General features: G+C 34.5%; 1 protein-coding gene across 1 annotated transcript in view; it reads right to left on the bottom strand.

The window, feature by feature from the left end:
- CACNA2D1 (calcium channel, voltage-dependent, alpha 2/delta subunit 1) overlaps nucleotides 1-16,262 on the bottom strand; it is a 560,165-nt gene that overhangs the window by 60,037 nt on the left and 483,866 nt on the right. Inside the window, exons 19-21 of the mRNA XM_006834341.1 lie at nucleotides 12,382-12,453; nucleotides 6,581-6,652; nucleotides 3,256-3,317 (exon numbers count right to left, since the gene is read on the bottom strand). Of these exons, the coding sequence (XP_006834404.1) occupies nucleotides 3,256-3,317; nucleotides 6,581-6,652; nucleotides 12,382-12,453 (206 nt within the window). The remainder of the gene's footprint in view (nucleotides 1-3,255; nucleotides 3,318-6,580; nucleotides 6,653-12,381; nucleotides 12,454-16,262) is intronic.

Below are 16,262 nucleotides of genomic sequence, written 5' to 3'. Positions count from 1 at the left end.
TCTGACTCACAGCAACCCATTACAGGGTTTCTAAGGCTGTAAAAGAGCAGAAAGCCTCATCTTTCTCCCGTGGAACAGCTGGTAGTTTCGAACTGCTGATCTTGTGGTTCACAGCCTGATTCATAACCACTATGCTAGCCAATTAATAAAACACATGGCATGTCAGAATTGTTTAAAAGACTTTAGATTATTACTCAGTTCCTAACAAAACAACTACATATATGTAAGTGTTCCATTCTCATAGTGGCTAATATACATGGGTGGTTGTTGTTGGTAAGTGCTATCAAGTCGGTTCCAACTCACAGCAATCTTTGAGTTTGAACCGCTGACCTGAAGTTCAAACCAAACTTGTGCTCCAGTGCTTATCCTACAGTACCACACCAGTACTCCATACATGTGTAGGACATAACTATTTATCCGATACCCACATTTGCAGTTGCAAATGACCTTTGTTATATGTTGAATATGCCAGGAATCACATAAGGAAATGGGCGCAAAAAATTAATGAAACCCATTCATTTTTAATATTTAACCAAAATATTAAAATTGGGGCAAAACACAGGAAAACATGTAAATGTTTAGGCTTCCAAGCTTTTGCAGAGGAGTTCCTTTGCAATTACTCAAGCTTCATGTTTTCCTGGCTTGCAGAATATGGATATTCAAACCATAATATGGCTATTCAAACCATAATATCATTATACATTGTTAGTGAAAAATTAAATATAAACTCTTAAAGGAGTTTCCTTCTTAAGAAGATTGTTATTGTTGTTGTTACATGTTCAGAATCATATTGGTCCTGTATAGTGTTTCCAAGGACAGGACAGAGGGTTTAAGTCGCCGACCTTGTGGTTAGCACTCCAGTACTTACTCTACATCACCATATGAGGGCTCTTCTTAAGAAGATAGATTTAAAAACTTCACTCTTCAAAGAGGACTAAAGCAAGGGTCTATTTAATACAATTTAATTATGCCGTAAAGGTAGAAAAATGAGTATATGCTGGTTACCTCCAATTTCCAAATCTTTCTCCATCATTAAGTAACTCATAGACTTTCCTTATGTGAAAAGGTCAGAGAAATAAAATGTTATGTAGATTTAATGAAAATCTCTACATTCATTTTATAGATAACTTCCTTTAATGGAGGCAGAAATTAAAATTAAAATAAGCAGTGCAATTAGTCTGGAAGAAGATGACCTTTCATGATTCACTTGCCATTTGTAAAATGCAGAGCTGAACTACTGAACATTTAAAGACTGTCTCCTACAAACTCCTCTCAAGGGAAATTAGGGCATTTTTATTGCTCCATCAGCATTTATTTCTAAAAGAAACTTCTAATTAAAACTGATAACGTTACATCATGCAGCTGCTAGAATGTCAGTCTGTAAGCTTGGATTACATCTCATGTACCATGAAAAATAGTGTGGAAACCCATGAGGAAGACAATAGAAGCTTTAAAATTGACGTATGAAATGAACGTTTTGTTGCCCTACAAGTCTCATATTGCTTTTATTAGTTCCAATCCAGTCAACTGAAAAATAAGTTATAATTAATTTATTTCCACCTCAGGGTAGTGGTTACTTCTTCAACCTATAGTCAGATAAAATCTTTAACCAACATTCCATGTGAATGGAACTGTCATTTGAAGTGCTTGTTGGCTGGGTCCATATAAAACCAAGAGGCTAAGGCTGCTTTATTTCCAGCTAGACATTAAACTCTACTAAAATGAGTGACCATCAGAACGATGATAAAACCCATGAAAAAAATGTTTGTCACTATGTAAATGCTTTTCAACTCAATAATTTAGCTCTATAAATCTAAGCTTTTAATAAAAAATAGAATATCATATAAAAATGATTAATTACCTCTATTCAAAATATATTACCTAAACTAGATCAAGGTTTAAGGAGATAGAAATCACTAAGTGGCATTTGGTACCTCATTCGTTAAACCATACTGTAACATCTTTCCCTTAAATTTAGATGTAACATTTTGTTTTAAAGTATTATTTGTAATGAAACACTCTGACTCAAATTTTACCAATATCATACTTTGCTAATTGTGTTAAGAATAGATATACATATGAGACAGAGAGAGAGCTACAAGTAGGTTTGTACGGTGGTGGTGGGAGTTCTCTTTGTATCACTTGTATTTTTCTCACTTACATGGAAAATGAAAACATTACCTGAGAGAAAATGGGTAGAAAATTGTTAAGGGTTTGAAGAGAGAAGAAAAGCTACCAAAAGTTACCTAAGAGCATTCTCAAGTACTAGACTACTAAGACTGCCAGGTATCACTAAGGCCCATTCAAGACCAGTGGCCAAGCATTGTAGGTGATAAGTCGGTCAGTGGCATCTTTATAAGTTCAGGCTAAATATTATGAAGCCATGGGATGAAGCACCACAGCAAATCAATGACATCAATGAGAAACAGAGTAAGAAACTGAAAGGAATTCTGAGAAAATGTTGTAGAACCAAGGATTGCTGTTGTTGTTAGTGCCGTTGAGTCGATTCCAACCCATAGCGACCTTGTATAGAGTTTCCAAGGAGAAACTGGTGAGCTTAAACCACCAATCTTGTAGTTCAAATGACTTCACAGTCTGACACATTAGCCCACAGCGCCACACCAGGACTCCAGAACCAAGGATAATGAGGGTGTTATTGAGTCTTCTTCTGTTCAGTTTCAAAGGCAAAGTCAATGAGAGGAACACTACAGCCATGATACTCAGTAAGACTAAATGAGAGCAACTGGGATTTTTTTTTTTTTAATATATCAGATTATACTATTAAAAGATAAATATTATTTTTTATTCATTTGCTATATAAACACAAGTACATACATAATGTAATTTATGTAAAATAAATTATAATTTGGAAGGAAGATAGAGGAGGTGACCATTACAAATTATTACTTGGTTTCGGGAAACATTATTCATAACATAATATAAAACATTATATAGAATTATACCACATAGGTGTTCATTTCTAAGTTTATAATGTGAGGTTTAAAAAAAATTGTTTATAGTTTTTGTTAATTTTCTTTTCCATCAAATTGTTAAGGGTTTGAAGAGAGAAGAGAAACTATCAAAAGTTACCTAAGAGCATTCTAAATTATTTTTCTCTGAAAGACTACCTTTTCTAATATAAACACATTAAAAAGAACTTATGAAAATGCAAAGACTTAATGTCAGTCCTACTAAAAACAGGAAACAAGCTGAACTGAAATACTCTTTCATACATACGTAAATATAATCAATTACCTGTAATCTGTGCCATTAACAGGAGTCCACGTGTACGTTCTATTTCCTTTGTCAATGTACCTCTAGAAAAAATGTTTAATGTTGTTATTATCACCTTATATTGCCTATGAATTTTATGAAGAGTGGGGCACTAAGGTCATTATCCAAATTATTGTCATTTTTTATACTATGACTTATCGATCCTACATTTTAAAAAATTATATAAAGCAAAATTTTAAGAGAGAAATAAATATCCAATGCTAAAGTTTTAAAGACTCAAACTATCACATCTTAACTTTTATTTTAAATTATTACCATCAAAAATTTGAAAAATTTCAATAACAAAATGAGACTGAAATATAAACATGGTGCATATATTTCCATTGGAAAGTATGTCTAAGAGTAATGGTTAGTATCATGAAACTCATACTGTGTGTCTGGATCCAAATGAATGATTAGCACATTCTTATTCTTATAGAGCATTAGACTAGTTTACTCAGTTTCCATGATAGTTCAAGCAAACAGAACGGAAAGTCAACAGAGTTCAATGATTTCAAACATCTTCTCTTTATAAAAGGATCACGGATATAGAAATTTTGTCACTGTAGCTACAGAAATTCTCATTTTTTCTTCCATTTCATAGCAGCCCTACATGCCAGAGTAGAACAATCTATAAGCCATTTCTATGATCATAAACATTATAGGAACAGAAAACCAAGTTTTTTTCTCCTCAGAGTCACTGGTAGGCTTGAACCACTAACTTTTGGTGAGCAGTTGAGTGATTGAATCACTGTACCATCAAGGTTCCTTTCCATTAGGAATTTAGTGAGTACCATGGAGTCCATTGTGACCCATAGTAACCTGCATATGGTTTCCAAGAAGCGGCTGGGGGGTTCTGAACGGCCGACCTTGGGGTTAGTAGTCTAGTGCTTATCCTACAGTGCTACTCCAGTCCATTAGGTATAGTGGTGGCATACTTCCATCTTTTTTACATTTTTGCTATTGCTTCCTCCAGCCTCTTCCTCCTGTTCAGAATAATATTTATTGAAGTGTTACTTGGTGTTAGGTTGTTGTTAAGTGCCATTGAGTCGATTCCTACCCATAGTGACCCTGTATAGGGTTTCCAAGGAGCAGCTGGTAAGCTTGAACAGCCAACCCTGAAGTTCAAACAGCTTTGTAGTCTGGCACATTAATCCACAACACCACACCAGGACAAGTGTTAATAACAAGTGTTAGGTACTTATTAATAATTAAGCTGTTTTCCCTAAAAAAGATACGTTGATTTAAGTCTTAAATCCTGTACCTGTGCATGTGACTGTGGGTTAGGCTTTGGACTCCTAACAGCAATGTCGGTGGTTCAAACCCACCACCTGCTCTGTGGATAAAGCTGAGAGTGTCTGGCCCTGTAAAGATTCATAGTTTCAGAAACTCTGTTGTTGTTGTTATGTGCTGTGGAGTCAATTCTGACTCATAGTGACCCTGTACAGGGTTTCTGACACTGTAAATCTTTATGGGAGCAAAAAGACTGATGTTTCTCCCATGGAACAGCTGGTAATTTTGAACTGCTGACCTTGAGGTTAGCAGCCCAATTTGTAACCACTACGCTACCAGAGTTCCTTTCAGAAACTCTGTAGTGTCATTTGAATTGTAATCAACTCAAAGGCAGTGGGAACACATTATCAGTTTTTAACATATTATCAGTTGAGTCATACTAGAGTAGGGTAGGTCCTAATCTTCATTTGTTCTGAGTGATTTAAACAGGAATGAATACATACAGAGGGAAGACACAATGCAATGATTCATCTACAAGGAAGATGCAAGTTTTCTGGCAGTCACCAAAAATTAGGCTAGAGAAAAAATGATACTTTCTGAAGGATTTGAGAAGAAAACTAACACCAAAAAATCTGATGAAAACTTTTAGTCTCCTGAACTGCTGTTGTCAAATACCACCGAGGCAGTTCTGATTCTCTGAGACCTTGAGTAAGGTTTCTGAGTTGCAGCTACATGGTTTAAATCACTGACCTTTTGATTAACAATCCAGTGATTGCCTAGAGTCCCACACCAGAACTGTGAGACACTATATTTCTGCTCTCAAAGCCACCCATTTGTTTATTTTGTTTAGGCAACTCTAACAAAATATGACAGCACTAAATAAATACCTTATAAGCATTGTGTTATTTAATAAATATCTGGAGGACATATTATTATTATCCACACATTACTGATGAAGATGTTTTAGAGAGAAAACTTGCTCTTTAAATTGGCAGAACAAAAGAATATGCATGATGTCAAATCCACTGTCATAACTATACCAAACGTCCCATATAAAGCATCCCTATGGCTCTAAAAATGTGTGTGGGGACATGAGAGGAGAGATAGGGAGGAGGTGTTTGGACTAGTAAAAATCTTTAAAGAACTAATGTTTATATATTTGCTAATATCCCTAAGAACCACCACTTGCCTGTCAGTTTGTCATACTGCGATTGCTTGGGTGTTGTTGTGATTCTGGAAGCTATGCCACTGTTATTTTAAATGCCAGCAGGGTACACCCATAGTGGACAGGTTTCAGAATAGTTTCCAGAATAAAACAGACTAGGAAGAAGGAGAAGTGGACTGCTTCTGAATATTTAGCCACTGAAAACTTTATGAATAGCAGTGGAACTCTGTCGGATAATACTGGAATACTGAAACATGATAAATAGCACCAACATTGCCAAACATAGTGCCAGAAGATGAGCATCTCAGGTTGGAAGGCACTGGAAATACGACTGGAGAAGAGGTCCCTCCTCAAAGTAGAGCTGACTATGAAGATGTGAATGGAGCAAAGCTTTCAGGACCTTCATTTGCTGAAGAGGCACAACTCAAAATGAGGAGAAACAGCTCTACACAGCCATTAATACTTAGAACATAGAATGTACAAAGTATGAATCTAGAACTGCTAAATTCCTGTATGATGTGACCAAGAGAAAAAATGTTTACAAATACATTTGTGATTGTTTTGATGAAATTCCTTTCAGTTTGTCTGATGTAAAGAGATGCTCTGTGGGAAATAATTTATAAATAATGTGCTTAGATTACTTGATGCTCTTTATGCTTCATATTGTGAGATATGCGAACAGTAAAATTTTCTATTTCATATGTATCAAAATTGGTACCAAGAAAGGTTATATGGTATCCTAAAACAAAAGATAAGAAATTCACAATCAATATCTGACCTCAGCCTAGATGATTCAGCTACTTTGAGTGAAACAAAACCAAATATTATAAATGAATAAACAGAAAACAGACAAACTACTAATATGAATTTTTAATATTTTTTTATTTACAAGCAAATCTCAATTCTTACCTCATCTTGAGATTTAACCAGGGTTCTGAATGTTTTCTCTCCACTTTCTCCATCTATCATTTTCTTTCGAATCTAAGGAAAAATTAAAAAAAAATATATATATATACTTTATTTCAGGAACCAAATGAAGCTAGTAAGGTAGGACTATTAAAACATTAGTTTTTCAAGTTGTTGACTTTATTTACAACAGATTGAGTGAAAACTGCAGTTGCCTTATTGCCAATAATTGTAGTTGTTCTCTGGGAGTCTTCTATTAAAAGATGCTACATTATAGTCATTTTCCCATTATACTACTATTTTTTTTAAGTCCTTAAGGAAATATTCAAATGCTATTCATTTTTAAAGTATTTGATAAAAGTGAAATCCATTATTTTATAGGATTAACAAAGTTAAGTGAAAAGTAGACATCTAAAATTGGCAAAATATATGCAAATACAGAATTAGTATATAATATGGAATGTCTCAAACTTCTGCATTAAGAAATAATTTTCAATAGCACAATTTATACAGTGAAACCTGCGAGAGCTGGACTTCAACAGGAATGCCTTGTTTTTCTGGGTCTCCCAAGTGTTCCACCTTTGAAAGGATGTATTCTTACCACAATTTTGTTGCTCATTTTAGTGGAAAATATTTGTATTTTCCTTGTCTGACAGATTTCTGACTTACACAGGGTCCAACTTTCCAAGATTTGACTCTGTCTTTTTTAGTTTTTGTTTGTTATATCAGGCAGTACAAAATAATCCACATTGAAATGTTGTAGTTGTTAGGAGCCACTGAGTCGGCGTTCTGACTCATAGCGACCCTACATACAACAGAATAAGATACTGCCTGGTCCTGGGTCATCCTCACAATTGTTGTTATATTTGAGCTCACTGCTGCTGCCACTGACAATTCATCTTCTTGTGTGGGGGGGGGAGATGTCTTTATCTTTTTCACTGACTCTCCACATTACCAAGCATGATGTCCTTCTCCAAGGACTGGTCCTGTCTGATAACATATAAGAGAGAAGATGCATTACCAGACTGGCTTCTAAGGAACGTTCTGGGTGTACTTCTCCCAAGACAGATTTGTTTGTCCTTCTGGAAACCCATGGTACTTTTAATATTCTTCTCCAACACCATAATGCAAATACATTGATTCTTCTCCGGTCTTCCTTATTAACTGTCCAATTTTCACATGCACATGAGGTGATTGAAAATATCATGGCTTGGGTCAGAGGCACTGTTGTCCTCAAACTAATTATCTTCACTCTTTAACACTTTAAAGAAAAGAGGTCTTTTTTTTTTTCATAGTAATAGAGATTTCAAATTCTAGTCTAATGGACATTCTCAAATTTTCATTTAAATGGTTCTCATTTTACATAACTCATTCTGTGATTTACATTTGACTTTTGGTAACTGTAAATAATAACTGAACTTAACCTAGTGTTAATACAAGAACTTATTTAAACTGGAGGAGTATATGATTAGTCTAATTTAGCTCACATAATCTGTCTGAAAGGGAGGAGTAGCTACATCTCCTAATGTAAGCTAGGTACATACTTATGAGGAGTTTCAAAATAACAAAAGGACTTATACAAGCCCTTTGCCAAACTCTTTGGATAAATTACTCCATCCAATCATTGCACTAATTGACTGAAGCAAAACTAAAGCTATATTGTGCTGTTGTCAGGTTCCATCGAGTTGGTTGAGCCTCTTATCAACCCTACACATAACAGTGTCCTGCACCATCCTCACAATCACTGCTGCCTAAGCACATTGTTGCAGCCACCATGTCAATATATCTCACTGAGGGCCTTCCTCTTTTTGGTGACACACTACTTTATCTTATTTTCCTTCTTGAGAATTGGTTCCTCTGGAAAGCATGTCCAAAATATATGACATGAAGGAGAAGGGCACAGTTATCTTGAGAAGGGTGCAGCCATCTTGAGGAAGTTACAGCAAATATGGCCACAGGACAGAAATACCATCGCAGAGACCTGATCGATCTTCAGAGATAAAGGTGCGAATAATTTTTCATCTGCCCATTTCCCTTTTTCTGCCTGTACACCACCACTCTGGTGAGTAGAGGGAGTGCCTGAGTGAGCAGGCACCCTTCCCATCCCTGGAGGATACTACTACATGGATCTGCTCAGCTGTGAACTGTCTCCCACTAGGAGCAAAACCTAGGCTATCGTGCTACAGATTCTTTCTTTCTTTTTTTCCTGCAATTGTAGACTATAGAATCCAATCTGCTTTATTTATTTATTTGCTGTTGCTGTTTGATTTTTTGGTCCCCCTTTTACCTGCAGGGGTATCTTTTTCTCCCTGCATTACCCAAGAAGAGACAGCAATTGCAGTCATATATATATATAGCCAAGCTACAATCACACCTTATAAAATCCCATCATCCAGGCAAGAGCTAATACCAGCTGCTATATACCAGATAAGACATCCAACACCTGCTACAGTTACTCTGAGTTGAGTAATAAGAAAAGTGAAAAGCGAAGCCCATCTCCTGATCACATCTGCATGGAGGCAATCAGAAAGCATAATAAAACATCAACATAATTCATTTAATTATTAAAATCACACCTAATTATAGAAGATGCCCAAGAAACAGCTGACCATATCAGCACATTTCTAGAAACAAGATAGTGTAACTGAAACAAATAATCTGGAGGTAGACCTAAGTAGACATTGGAAGGATGGCAGGCTTTGGAACTACCTGAGAAGGAATTCAGGAGAATGATATGGAAGTGCATTCCAAATGCTCCACAGAGGGTTTGAGAAAAATAAGGAAGAAGTCAGCAAAGTTCTACAAGAACAATAAAAAAAGATAGATACAGCATTGGAAACAATTCAAAACCTACAAAAAAAGGTTCAAATGATTAATGATAAAAATCATAAATGCACAAAGTATATGAGATGAAGTCTCTCTATTTTCACGTCTAAGAAACATTCTGTCTGTAGTTTTTCCACGACAGGTATGTTCGTTCTTCTGGCATCCCATGATATATTCGATATTCTTAGCCAACACCAAATTCAAAGGCATCGATTCTTCTTTGGTCTTTCTTATTAAATGTTAAGCACTCACATTTATATAAGGAGTTGGATAATATATATAAGGAGTTTGATAATATCTACAGTCTGTTGGGTGACTTTTCTTTGGGATGAGCACAATATAAATCACTTCCAGTTGGTTGCCCAAGTAACTGTTTCCCAAATTCCTTGAATTAGGCAAGTGAGTGATTCCAGAGCTACGTCTGTTTGAGACATTGGTATGTACTCAATTCCTAGGGTGCTTGTTTACCACCAGTGCAGTACCACTGGTTCTTGATCATATGTAGTAATTATGTGCCGTGGAGTCGGTTCCGACTCATAGCGACCCTGTACAGGGTTTCTGAGGCTGTAAATCTTTACAGGTGCAGAGAGCCCCATCTTTCTCCCACAGAGCAGCTGGTAGTTTCAAACTGCTAACCTTAAGGTTTGCAGCCCAATTCTTAACCACTATGCTACTAGATTTGACCATAAAAAAAATATTGAATATCAAGCAATTCTTTTTGATACAGTGACATTGTGTATTTCTTCCATCTTCTTTTGATACATCCAATATTGTTTTGATAAACACTGAACTGCCAACTGCAAGGTCAGCACTTCAAACTCACCAGCTGCTCCTTGGAAACCCTATACAAGGTTGCTATGAGTTGGACCTGTCTGTATGGCATATGAGAACAACATATCATTCAATAAAGTCCTGGTATGGCACTGTAGGATAAGCAAGGTCAGCAGCTCAAACTCACCACCCATTCTTCAGAAAGCCTATACAGGGTCACTATGAACATGGGAACACTGAATGGCTTAAAATTAAGAAAGGTGTGTGACAGGGTTGTATTCTTTCACCATACTTATTAAAGCTGTATACTGAGCAAAAAATCTGAGAAGCTGGTTTATATGAAGAAAAATGTGGCATCAGGATTGGAGGAAGACTCTTTAACAACCTGCGATATGCAGGTGATACAAACTTGCTTGCTGAAAGTGAAGAGGATTTAAAACATTTACTGATGAAGATCAAAGAGCACAGCCTTCGGTATGGATTACATCTCAATGTAAAGAAAACAAAACTCCTCACCACTGGACCAATAAACAACATTCTTATCAACGGAGAAAAGATTGAAGTTGTCAAGGACTTCATTCTTCTTAGATCAACAATCAACACTCACGGAAGCAACAGTCAAGAAATCAAACGACGTATTGCATTAGGCAAATCTGCTGCACAAGACCTTTTTAAAGTGTTGAAGAGCAAAGATGTCAGCTTGAGGACTAAGGTGTGCCTGACCCAAGCCATGGTATTTTTAATCACCTCACATGTATGCGAAAGCTAGACAGTAAATAAGGAAGACCGTAGAAGAATTGACACATTTGAGTTGTGGTGTTGGAGGAGAATATTGAAAGTGCCATGGGCTGCCAAAAGAACCAACAGATCTGTATTGGAAGAAGTGCAGCCAGAGTGATCCTTGGAAGCCAGGATGGCCAAACTTCATCTCTCATACTTTGGACATATTGTCAGGAGGGACCAGTCACTGGAGAAGGATATCGTGTTTGGCAGGGTCAGAGAAAAAGAGTAAGATCCCCAATGAGATGGACTGGCCAGGTGGCAGCATCAATGGAGTCAAGCGTGGCAACAGTAGTGAGGTTGGCCCACGATCGGGCAGTGCTTTGTTCTGCTATGCATAGAGTTGGTACCGACTTGATGGCACCTAACAACAACAAGATGAATCAGAACCAACTCCACAACACTTGCCAACACAGTATACTGCTCAAAGCTGTTGGATAAGCACTGGACTGCTAACCACAAGATTTAAACATACCAAATCCTTGAAAGATTTACAGTCTCGGAAACCCTTTATAGGATAGCTTACAAATAGGAATCACCTTGATGGCAGTGAATTTGGTTAATGTTGTTCAATACGTTCATCACAGAATCTTTCAATAATGCAACTTAAAAGATGAATTTTTCTTCAAATATTTCAGATTTAGAAATGCTGAATATATTTATTTCCTTTTGGATTTGTAACCCAGGACTTCATCAGTACAATGGCTACAACAAAAATAACTATTTCAAATACTCTTAGAACCCACTCTTGGTATATATTATATACTGAATAAGTGGTACTGTTACTCATTATTCATAAGAATATCTTATTACAGAAAACCATTCAGGGGAAATGAAAGAATTTTGGTTTGAAGTAAAATGAAAATGTGCTTCTGTGAACCGCAAGGTCAGCAGTTCAAAACTACCAGTGGTTCCGCGGGAGAAAGATGAGGCGTTCTGCTCCCGTAAAGATTTACAGCCTCGGAAACCCTGTGCAGGGTCACTATGAGTCGGAACCAACTCCACAGTACTTAACAACAACAACAAAACAAACTTAGGAGCTCCTCTCCTTAAATTACTCATTATCTATTTGGATTCTCTCTAACTTTCCTTTCATTTCTCCAGAAGCACCTATGTTATTGAATTTTTCAAGTTATTTATGTATTCAAAGCAATTATATTCCTATCCTCAAAAGAAGAAAAAATGCAAAAACAGAAAACAAAACAAAATGTTCGTAATCAAATTAAAATATATATTTCTCTTCATATGATCTTGTTAATGAGAAAGCTTAGTATCTAAAGCTTTTTAAAACTAAGAACATTCATCTTTGTATATAGAGTATCCTGGAAACATCATAATAAAATGAGACTGTTCAACATATACAGTGAAATGGATGAATCTGAGCACCTGACCTGAGAGCATCTTTCTGGTCTACTGGTTAGACTCACCTTCACTTTAATGTCATTCTCTAATTCTGCATCAAGGAAATCCAGTGTTACTGGCTCCTGAGATTTGGGATTCTATGCAGAAAATAATAATTAAACACATGATACTATAAAATGATGATATGTATAGAACTATTCAACAGCAATTTAAATATGAAATAAATTTAGCAAAATGTACTTACCTCAAATACATTTAAAAACTTATAAAATAATACTATAAGAGAATCTTGTTTCATACATTTCAAAAGAAAACCAAATACTTTGATAAACAAATAAAGAAATAGTCAGAGCTAGACATCTGAGCTTTAAGCATAGTAGACAAAATTTAACTGATGACCCTCTTTTCCACTGTTGTATTAGATAATGGGAGCCCTGGTGTGGCGCTGTGGGTTAATGTGTCAGACTGCAAAGTCATTTGAACTGTAAGGTCAGTGGTTCATGCTCACCAGCTGCTCCTTGAAAACCTTATGCAGGGTCGCTATGGGTCGGAACATACTCGATGGCACTTAACAACAACAACAATTAAAATCATAAGTTTTGTGAAAGTATCTCTTGAAGATCTACAAATATCTTTTTTTTTTTTAATCAAATGAAATGGGCAAAATATAGCTTAATAGGTAATTTATTGAGAGGAAAAAACACAGAAAAATATACATGTATACTTTTTGGTATTCTATAAAGACAGGAATTTTTATGAGGAAAAATGTTAACTATCTCTTATTTTGCTAAGTAAAACTACCTTTTCTAGATCTACTCATCCTTTTCACAATGCAGAGAAGAAATTTATACTTGCTTCACATATTTGAATTTCAGAAACTTTACAACGTATTTCAATCATTCAAATAAGCTAAAATATTATATAAATATTTTAAAATTTGTGATCAAACACAAGGACTTGAATAAAGATTGGCTATTGTAATTAAAACCTGAAGAATAATGATGCCCGGGTTTAATAAATACTACTTTCTCCTTCAAGATTTCCAACCATTTGGAATGTTAACATTCTTGCTTGTGTATAACAATAAATGAAATTAACTGTGCAATAAGATTATTTATATAAGAATTCAAACTGTTAGCCTGAAAAATTGGCCTCATATGACTTTACTTTAATTTTTCAATCCCAAAATGAAAAGCCATTGAACTATTTGATAAACAAAAATATACTGTTACCTAATAACAGTTGCTAAGTAATTTAAAAAGATATGATTAAAATAAGTATTATAATTCTGATAGGTTAAAATACTGACCATTGTTTAGACTTTGTACTTATTGCCTCAGTAGCAAATAACTCCTTTGAAATACAACATATTTTCATTTAAAGAAAACAAACGCCAATATGGTAAAACTTTTAACATATTATTTTTAAAAAATGAAACAGAGAAGTCCCACAACAAAAGGATACTCTAATATTTATAGTATTATTCAGAATCGATTACTTAATATCCCATGAAAAGACAAAGCATCTTCACACAAACACCACTATACCAGCATTAAAATTTTAATGAACTCATTGCAAAACAATTAAAGTAATCAAAATGAAAAAAACATAAATAGAAAAAAAGAACATTATCTTACATGCAATGGATAATGTATAGCATGACCAGACCCAAACAGCATGCATGGAGGCATTGTCAAGAAGAATTGGCAATATGAAGATCATGTCCCAATCCAACATATAAAGACAGAGAAGAAAATGAAATGATGAAAGAAAAACATCAATGCATAACTTCTACTTTTCAAATGGCAATCTAGTTGACCATTTTAAAAAGAAGATCAGAGTCACAGTGTTTGACTAATTCAGGAGGAATAACACGTAATAAGAAAGCACCAGAGACCCTTAACTGGAATCTGGGTGGGCACTACACTTCTACTACTTTTGTTTGATATTCTAAATATTTAAAACTTCTCATTTGTAATTTGTATATAAATTTATTTGCAAATAATTTTCATTCCATTTTTGGAAACAAAATGAAAGGTAGCCTGCAATATCATTGGCATTTAAAAATTGAAATAATTATTACTCAGTGGTACCAAAATACAAGCTTTGAAAAATATCCCCCAAATTGAGAAGACTGTGGGACTACTAGTTTGCCATTTGGGCTTTTTGTAGAAGAAAACCAAAAATAAAGCAAACCATTTTTCAGGTTGTTTATTTTAAAATTATATCACAATTATTTTCATGCAATATTTAAGACTGCTACAAAGAAACATTTTAAATCACTAAAATATAAATGACTGCAAAGAGGATAAATAATATGCAAAAAGAAACATGCAGAAAAGTAACATAAATTCCATCCCCCACATAAAAGGCATAAACATAATTCAAATTTCCATAGGAATCAAAAAGATATTTTTATTGAAAAATATTTAGATGCCTGATTCCCATTCCGGGATAAGTTAAATGAGAATTTTCAGAAGATGGAAGTAGGCATCAGTATATATGTGTGTGTGTGTGTATTTCCTGAATAAATGGACTTCATAAAGTAGAAAACAAAGAATTTGTCTTTTAAATGAAGAAACTGAAGTACTGAGGGATTGAGTGAACTACTCAAGGACAGGACCAAACAAGAACTCAGTTTTATTAATGCATAGTCCTCTTGATCTCTTTTTATTATTATAGCACCTCTACATCATAATGTTACCAATATCTTAAAAAGAAATGGTAAGTTTGCATGTAGAGTCTTCAATCACATGGAATTTTCTTTTGAATTTTTAAGTTTTCTTAACAAGCTTTACTAAACTGTAAGAAACAACCATTATGACTGTTCAATTTAGTGGGCTTATAGAAATATTTTGTTTCCAATAGAAAAAAAAAAATGTTTTGCATAGTTTACCAGACAATAAAAGCTTATACTAGCTATTTGAAATTTCAGATATTTTTAATTAACTGAATGGACATTTCTCTAATTTCTAATCCAAAAAATGCACTCTTCTAAGAATATAAGTAAGTTCTGGTTAAAATTTGTGGTTTACCTAACATGACATCAGAATTTAATTTCCACTATAAAGTTAATTTTGCAATCAGTTATTATTAGTTATAACTGTTATGATTACAGAGTTGATATTAACTTAACAATACTTAATAACACATTTACTTTTCAGAAAGCCATCTCATTATAATTACTGTTACCGTAATTATCACATAATTTTGCGAGCAATATTTAGTTAGCCAATGCATACTGTATATGCCATCATTAATAGCATTTTGATGCAGTTTATTCAAATTATTTTTATTTCCATTTCATGCTACAGAAGCTGACGTCAGGAAAGAAGGCTTTATAATATGATAACCTCAAACTTTTAAGAGCAGAAGCTCAATTTCAACTCTGATTTAGCAAATTTAATAGCACTGCGAAGTCTAAGTTCATTCACAGTTACCTGAACATTGGGTCTCCTTTTTCTTAAATTAATTGTTGGTATACCTACACCAATAGGCTGAAGCAACAGAAAAATGGTAATACATCATATATCAACATAAGTTAGGGTCCTCACCTAGAGCCAATTTTGATAGGATATTTTCTCGATTGAAAAAGATCTCATGATTTACTTGGAATTAAAAATATTTGGTAGGTAAACTATAGTTCATGATAATGCAGTAAATAAAGTAAAAGCCTTAAAATATCTTTATTGAGTACAAAATGTAATGTTAGTAAACTATCATTAAAATTCTTTGAGTCCAATGTTTTCCTTTTTTTCCTAGAACAGTATATACTTGAGAAGAGTAAAAGATAGCTTGTATAAGACAATTTTTGCTGACTCAAAAAAAAGACAAATAGGAATTGTTAGAATTTACATGATCCAAATGTGATATAAATAATATATGATATTGAAGTTTTAAATCTTAAGCTCTTGAAATCTGTGTCTTTATTAGTTATTCTAAATTG

Source organism: Chrysochloris asiatica, unplaced genomic scaffold (assembly GCF_000296735.1).
Source record: "Chrysochloris asiatica unplaced genomic scaffold, ChrAsi1.0 scaffold00010, whole genome shotgun sequence".
NCBI lineage: Eukaryota > Metazoa > Chordata > Mammalia > Afrosoricida > Chrysochloridae > Chrysochloris > Chrysochloris asiatica.
This window is presented reverse-complemented; position numbering and strand designations above follow the sequence as displayed.